Source organism: Salmo trutta, chromosome 15 (assembly GCF_901001165.1).
Source record: "Salmo trutta chromosome 15, fSalTru1.1, whole genome shotgun sequence".
Taxonomy (NCBI): Eukaryota; Metazoa; Chordata; class Actinopteri; order Salmoniformes; family Salmonidae; genus Salmo; species Salmo trutta.
The window spans coordinates 49,665,085-49,673,409 of NC_042971.1; the positions used below are offsets into that span (position 1 = coordinate 49,665,085).

Here is an 8,325-nt window from a genome sequence, read left to right on the forward strand (position 1 = left end):
GCAAGAAAAATACTGTTTTTAATCAAATCAATTATATTAGCAAGCTATCAAAATGTACCTCCGGTCCTTCGGATCTTCGCTCTCTCCTCAAACTGAACATAGGCTATAGTAGAGCTATTCAACCCTTAGATCTGGGACCGGCTGGTTTTCTGTGCTACCTGATAATTCATTGCACCCAGCTAAATCAGTCCCTGATTAAAGGGGAACAATGAAAAAACGCAGTTGAACTGGTTTCGAGGCCAAAGTTGAGTTTGAAGGGTGTGTAGGCTAGTCCGCCCGCGCACCGTTTAGGGAAGAAACCTTTGAGTCTCCTGTACTGCCACGGTAGGCCTACACAGCACAGCCATTGGTTAGGCAGCACACAAACATGCTTATGATCAGCAAGAGCAGAGCCGACCGGGAATCAGGGTTGGAATATCCATTACAGTGTGTAATGCATCCTAGTTTTATTTATACCATCCCACAAATATACCTTTGCCCCGTGCTTCTCCGAGCATGAACTTTGTAGCCTATAGGCTATGGATCATTTGATTGAGCTCACACTAAATAGCCTATCGGTGCACTTGATATTACGTGCTCAGCGGAGAATCAGAGGTGAGGGGCAGCATCGGACACAAATTGATATATAGCTTAATAAGCAACTAATTCTAAAACAAACTCTAAAATGAGAAATATTGAAATGTCATCAAGTACATGACTCTCCACTGGACTAGATTTAAAAAATATGAAACCCTCCCCTTGACTGAAATTGAAAAAGTGTGACCCTCCCCCATTTCCTCCAGGTAAACATTCTGTAAATGTCGATCCATCCCTTAGAATAAAAATATATAATCAGTTGAGGTCCAGATTTGATAAAATGGAAAGTAATTGCTAGAAAATATTGGTGAAATCCAGCGTTTTATTAACTGCAGTATTAGAGTATACCACAGGGTGTCACTGGTGTCTTGCAATCCTTAAATCTAGTTTAGGAATAGGGTGCACTGTAGCCTAGACCTACTGAAACAGCGGTGATACATGTACTTATTTTTTTCAATGCAGAAGAATAATATTGACATCCGTTGTTAAAGACTTTTAAGTCTTCAATAGCCGATTAGTTTAATGGTTATTCGTGCATTACATTTTCTCATTCTCAATTGATAGCCTATGCCCAGACAGCATATACATATGCTTGAATTAAAATCAATACCAGACCGTTACCAATAAGCATTTGATAATAGTATAGCCGGTGAAACAATATCCCAATAAAGACATGTACAATTCTGTTGAGGATGTCATACAGAGACAAAAAGTCCCCATATGTATTTATATTAGAATAGTTAAAGTCTTGTGTGTTCTCAATGTTGATCTAATTAGGCTACAAAAGCACAAACACACGCACACAGACACCGTGCTACATTTTAATCCAGGAGCACATAAATGACAACGTTTGGCCTACTATTTGGCCTTGTTGAACGGATAATAGATCATGGAGTATTACCCATATTTAGGTTTATCTATGGCTTAATGCAGAGCCATATATTTAGATACATGGCTAAATGCATATCTCAATAAGCTATGCAGCTTCTTTATTAAATCAAATGTTATTTGTCACATGCTCCGAATAAAACAGGTGTAGACCTTACAGTGAAATGCTTTAGCCTACAATTCATATGAATAAATATGGATGGATAAACTACATTTGGATCTAGTAGTCTATGTCACATGATGAGCAACAAACTCAAACTGGACAGTTTTATCTCCATCTCTTCATTCAAAGACTCAGTCATGGACACTCTTACTGACAGTTGTGGCTGCTTCTCGTGATGTATTGTTGTCTCTACCTTCTTGCCTTTGTGCTGTTGTCTGTGCCCAATAATGTTTGTACCATGTTGTGTTGCTACCATGTGGCTGTCATGTTGCATTGCTACCATGCTGTGTTGTTATGTGTTGCTGCCATGCTATGTTGTTGTCTTAGGTCTCTCTTTATGTAGTGTTGTGGCGTCTCTTGTCGTGAAGTGTATTTTATTCCCAGCCCCGTCCTGGCAGGAAGCCCTTTTGCCCTTTGGTAGGCCGTCGTTGTAAATAACAATTTGTTCCCTAGTTTAATAAATGTTAAATAAAAATAAAATAAGTAAATAAAATGAGCACATGCAGATGTCCCTTTATCTAAAAAAATAGATGTAGAATTGACTCGATTGATTCGGTTCCTTTTATGTTTAAATGCGGTTCTGATTGCAACTGTTTGAATGTGCAAATCAAAGCTATTATGGCGAGCCAATGAGGACACACTCCTAAATCCTGTAGGCTCTTGCTCTTGACACACTGCGTACGTCACCGTCGGATTACCCAATCGCAACATAAACACCTCATCTACTTTCTGTTTACTCTCAAAGTTTTTACTTTTGCCTCAAAAGACATCGGAAAGTGATGATAATGTTTTATTATCTTAAAGATCGTCTTGTGCATCGGAAAGAAAGGGTAGCTTTTTATCAATAGATTTCAAACATTCAACAATATCAATTTCTCTAAAGCAGTCTGCCCAAATCAGTGAGGACAACTTCGGAAATTCATCCTATTTGAACAACTTCATTCCCAAGATTTACAAGGTTGAAGAAGCGGCGTTATCCCTGTAATAATGACTTTTGAATCCCTGCGAAATTAATCTGGGATTTCATTTTGCCATGGTTTAGTTTTAAAACAGGACATTTTCATTTTAGATATACCATTTTTCAGGCGTGCACATTTTGAAGATTTGGGCTAATATAGGCCTACCTCAAAGGAAACGTGTATTGTTTTGTCTGTTGGTCGATTTGAGCAAAACTTTGCATTATTAGGCATCTTGAGAGCGTGAGTATTGAGGATATTTTTTTTTACAAAACCGTCACATTTACCTAGTTTCGGTTATGTTAGCAGTGGGGCAGATGGACGGGTCCCGACAGAGCGCTTTCCTCCTAAGCACCGCACCTTTAGCGGCTCTGCATAGCATGACGGAGATGAAGACCCCACTCTACCCAGCCTACCCATTATCTTCCACCGGTCCGGCCTCTTCTACATCACCTACTGCCACCTCTCCAAACCCCGGTGGCATCCCGATGTCCTCACCGGGGATCAAAACATCCTCCGGAATGTCATCGCTCGGATCGCTCCATCAATGCATTGCGCTAGGCACACCTCATGGAATAAACGACATCCTCAGTCGTCCTTCGGTCCTTGCCCCAGGAGCTGCTGCTGCCGTTGCTGCGTCCTCTTCTGCCGGCATCTTGTCCGGACTGCCCCGCTTCAGTAGCTTGAGCCCCCCGCCACCCCCTGGACTCTACTTCAGCCCCAGTGCTGTGGCAGTGGCTCGCTACCCCAAGCCCTTGACAGACCTTCCAGGAAGAACCCCGATATTCTGGCCAGGAGTCATGCAAAGCCCACATTGGAGAGACGCCAGATTCGCATGTTCACCGCGTAAGTAACTAGTCCACGTTTTTGAGCTATCTGAACTTCAATTGATCGTATTTTGATGCATGATGTAGGCCTATAGGCTGGAGGGGTTATTAATTATTCCCGACTAGCCTATGATATTTCATCCTAAAAACGGAAGCAGATCTGACTTGAATGTTTAGCTGCAATGTGCATTAAAATTGACCAACGAAGGCTTATTTTATAACAGCTCAAATGAAGTTGATTGTGATATTATAATGAGAATAGCCTAACAGTAGGCCCATCCCAACATCAAATACATGTTAATAGCCTAATATCGGCACATTCTATCAATGCATAATAATAGGCGACATTTCGTTTAATGAATTGGAAGCTTTATGTTTTACATTTTCAGATCAAAATTCTATACTGCTTGACAAAGATGGAAAAAGAAAGCACACACGTCCCACCTTCTCTGGACAGCAAATATTTGCCCTAGAAAAGACTTTTGAACAAACGAAATATCTAGCTGGACCGGAGCGAGCACGACTTGCATACTCGCTGGGAATGACAGAAAGCCAAGTAAAGGTAAGACATATTCTGAAATAGTCTTTATAAAGTCCAATAACATGTTTAATAAATAGCCTAGTTAACCTGTCACTAAGGAGGAGCACAAAGGCCTCTTGCATAGCCTCTTCTACTCAGTTAGAATTTGTCTCACGCTTTCCATTAAAGTGCCTCATGCATTTTAGACAATAATGTTTCTTTCGTGTCAATATTCATAAATAGATAGATATCGCCTACATTTAAAGTCGAATAACAGTGGTCGAACTAATCTAAATTAAAACGACTGTCTATTGCATTTAATAATACATCTTTAAAGATAATTCCCAAATAATTGTTGTCATATTCACAACTATACATTTTTCTAAAATATTAGTATGTGTAACTAATAACTGAATAATACATTACACTATAATTTAACCAAACAATTTGTTAATTTATGTAATGGAAATGTGGAAATAATGGTAGCAACGTTTTGCACAGCAGCATATAGAAAATGTGCATGTTTGCAAACAACATGGAAGGAGGCAAATTAAACCTATATTTTATCTTTAGAAAAATATTGAGTCCCTTTTTCTGAATGCATTATTAGAATGACATATAACCTATCTGTTGACTTCACGTGACTTAGACGTATGACCTTTTACTTTGGCAGGCCAAGGCTACATACATTATTTCTAAATGTCTGGTTGTTAATCCATATCTTTGCAATAGAGTCATGGGTAATCATATAATTTGTTGATTGCATGTAATCAACGAATATTAACCTTTTAGGTGTGGTTTCAAAACCGAAGAACGAAATGGAGAAAACGCCACGCGGCTGAGATGGCTTCGGCAAAGAAGAAGCAGGATTCGGAGACGGAGAGGCTGAACGGGGCCTCGGAGAATGAAGACGACGATGATGATTATAACAAGCCGTTGGACCCTAACTCAGACGACGAGAAAATAACACAATTACTGAAAAAACACAAACCAATCTCCTCACTCCTTATTAATACATCAGAAAACGACAGTTCGTAGACAGACACGGGGGAAAATACGTTTGATGAAACATTTCATCGTGGAACTGGTGCAGGTTGTGTCCCTTATTTCGTCCAAAATTTTAAATGAATAAGTTTGCACGAGGACGGAGGATCAAAGGAATAGACGCAATTGTGTAGTCTGGAACAGTGGTCAAAACATGGACACCATTTATAGAAGTTTGAACATTACGAAGATGATACTTACATGTAAATAGAAACGTGAGTTGTATTCAATAGAAATTATATTACTGTGAATATTTATGTGTAAAAAACTTTTTTTTGTATAGAAAGCACTGCTGAGTCTCTTCCTCTTAGTTGTTCTGACGTCTGACATCGTTACAGCTTTGTCTATTACAAAAAGCATAGCGTATATTTTCATGTTTAGTTTTGTTTTTGAAACTTGACATATACATTGCATTTCATAGTGAAGTAATAAGATCCACCAGTTTGTAGGGCCCAATTTTCAACCATTAGGGCCTCCAAAAAAATATCAGAACAAGCTTAACAGGGAACCCCATTGGGTCTGTGGACTATACGAATCTTTTTTATGTATATTTACAAAATAAATGGAGATGAAATTAGCCACATATTTTAAGTGTAAAGAATACCGGTTGTGACGCAATTGAAGTACATTTGTAAAATAAATGCACATTGTGTGTTTCTCTAATGGTAAAATGGTTTCCCCTCACACTTGACTTAATTTATATAATGTTTTAAGTTTGTAACAGTGATTGAATCCTGCAAAAATGTGTATCGCGGGTTCATATGTATTGCACTTAAAAAAATAAAAGGGAAGATTAACGTTGCTTTACTCTGGATATACATAAAATAATTAAATTGCGTTCTTGGCAGTAATCACCTGATGGAGGACATAAAGGGAGAAGCATAGGAGGAAGCTCAGTATTTGATTTAATTTCCTTTTATTTTATCTACCTATCAATTTCTATGTGTGCACGTTAACGAAAGACACATGAATGTATAATATTTATATGTAAATATATCATATTTGGAGATATGATGGTTACTATTCATCTTAATTTAGGGGTTATCTTTCTTAGCAGGGCGACGTAAAGTGGTTTTCTATTTGTTTATGCAAACATTTCATATGTATGATGATGATGATGATGATAATTATGATTATTATTGATGATGATTACATTATGCCACTATTCCTTCCAAGACATGCGATGATATAGGAACATCTATTGTTGCCTATAACCAAGCTATAATAACAACAACAACAATGATTATTATTATTTATAATTATTAATATTTATAATAAAACTATAATAGCATCCACTCTTCAGTGTTTTTATCAAAAAATATTCTGCCCTCTTTCCCTAGATTACTGAATCACAAAATATAATTTTGAATTTCGGATCGAATAAGTAAGCCTTGACCACAGAGGGCCTGACTAGTAGCCTATTGACTTGCATTTACAGCATCGCATATCGTCGATATTAATGAATTAAAATGGTGTATCTGGCTGAAATTGTTCTATGTGTGATGGAGTGAAGATATATATATTCGATGGGCAGAATGTGTTTCAACATTCACAGTTAAAACATGGCCTGACAAGTTCATAATTAATTTATCTGGCGCAGAATCTAGAAAATTCACTCTGCAATGTCTGTGCGTCTACAGATTCGCGTGATTCCATCAGCATGTTCTTTTAAAATTGGAAATCCCTCAACCGATGTACAAACAGTTCCAGTTAATATTTAATTGATCACATGTGGTTCGAAGATGCGGCTTTCGCCAGGTATTGGAGACTCACTGTTGGTAAATACTGGATTTAAGACTTTAGTGAGCAGAGTCTGTGAATTGTGTCATCAAAATGTGGTCTTTATGATAGGTCTAGAGACAAATGCTCATTTCTAAATCTAATCTGCAGTTGTATTGTACATTTGCAGTATAGTAGGCCTAATAGCAGGCCTACATCTATACAATGACAATTTTGAGAGAAAAAAAAGTCAGTTCATGAAACTGAAAGAATACAACGATTTCTCAGTTAGATATGATTTCGAATGCAGAAATTGTTAGTTGCTCCGACTTAAGCCTCTACGAAGTACTGGCTACCAGACAGAAGGACCTGTAGCTTAAGAGTGATACAGTACACTACTGAGGGCAGGCACGCAGTAAAAGGCTTGTACACTTGAAAGGTAGGCTATGCGCACCAGTACAGTCTGCTATTTCTATCATCACTTTATTCCGGGTAGGCCTTCATTGACTTTCCTAGTTAAATAAAGGTTAAATAATAAAATGTCAGATCAAAATAGATGTATTGAAATCCTGCAGTTGTACTACATCTTCAAGAGAACGTGGACAGAGTGACAACTTAGTAAGTCAAAATACACTGCCACCACATTTTTAACACGATGTTGATTGACACAAGTAGGCTACAAAAGCCGACAATTATGATTTGTAATTCTCAAACTAGAAATATTATTGTGGCATATTTAAGAACATATTTTAGAATTGAACTCCTGTGTATATTTGATGCCATTTATTAACAGCACTAGGGCATAACAGGAATGCAATAGTTCCAACCTTCATGTTTCAGTTTCACGCATGCGACTCTCCAAGTATTATAGGCCTACTTTTACAGATGTCCGGTCGTGTTGGCGGAATAGTCAAATAAGAACTGCACAGGTAAACATGGTTTTATATTTTCACTGAAATTATGTCACCGTCAAATGACAACACCATGAATACGTGAAACATCGGGGCCGTTCAAGAGTCGTCACTAGTTACCACAGCTACAAGTCATGAACCCCGCCTATTTCGACAATTTCTCTTATTAAAATGTGATTTTAAATATAATTGTATTTAACAAGTGGCATCAATAAGGCATCATAGCTTTCAACTGGATTCACCTGGTCAGTTTGTCATGGAAAGAGCAGGTGTTCTTAATGATTTGTATAATCGGTGTATATGTAAACTCAGCAAAAAAAGAAACGTCCTCTCTGTCAACTGCGTTTATTTTCAGCAAACTTAACATGTTTAAATATTTGTATGACCATAACAAGATTCAACAACTGAGACATAAACTGAACAAGTTCCACAGACATGTGACGAACAGAAATGGAATAATGTGTACCTGAACAAAGGGGGGGTCAAAATTAAAAGTAACAGTCAGTATCTGGTGTGGCCACCAGCTGCATAAAGTACTGCAGTGCATCTCCTCCTCATGGACTGCACCAGATTTGCCAGTTCTTGCTGTGAGATTTTACCCCACTGTTCCACCAAGGCACCTGCAAGTTCCCAGACATTTCTGGGGGGAATGGCCCTAGCCCTCACCCTCCGATCCAACAGGTCCCAGACGTACTCATATTGAGATCCGGACTCTTTGCTG

At 38.2% G+C, this 8,325-nt stretch overlaps 1 protein-coding gene across 1 annotated transcript; it reads left to right on the plus strand.

The window, feature by feature from the left end:
• Positions 1-2,440: 2,440 nt before the first annotated feature.
• On the plus strand, positions 2,441-5,776 carry LOC115149245 (homeobox protein Nkx-6.1-like). The gene is made up of 3 exons (XM_029691925.1): positions 2,441-3,429; positions 3,800-3,972; positions 4,723-5,776. Exons 1-3 carry the CDS (start codon positions 2,883-2,885, stop codon positions 4,966-4,968), a joined length of 966 nt encoding a protein of 321 aa, XP_029547785.1. The 5' UTR covers positions 2,441-2,882; the 3' UTR covers positions 4,969-5,776.
• The last annotated feature ends 2,549 nt before the right edge of the window (positions 5,777-8,325 follow it).

Bases quoted from the DNA above. Each gene is read 5' to 3' on its own strand.
- LOC115149245 (XM_029691925.1), top strand. From the start codon at position 2,883: ATGTTAGCAGTGGGGCAGATGGACGGGTCCCGACAGAGCGCTTTCCTC. The intron at 3,430-3,799 runs GTAAGTAACTAG...TTACATTTTCAG, and splicing joins CAGATTCGCATGTTCACCGC to ATCAAAATTCTATACTGCTT. The intron at 3,973-4,722 runs GTAAGACATATT...TTAACCTTTTAG, and splicing joins TGACAGAAAGCCAAGTAAAG to GTGTGGTTTCAAAACCGAAG.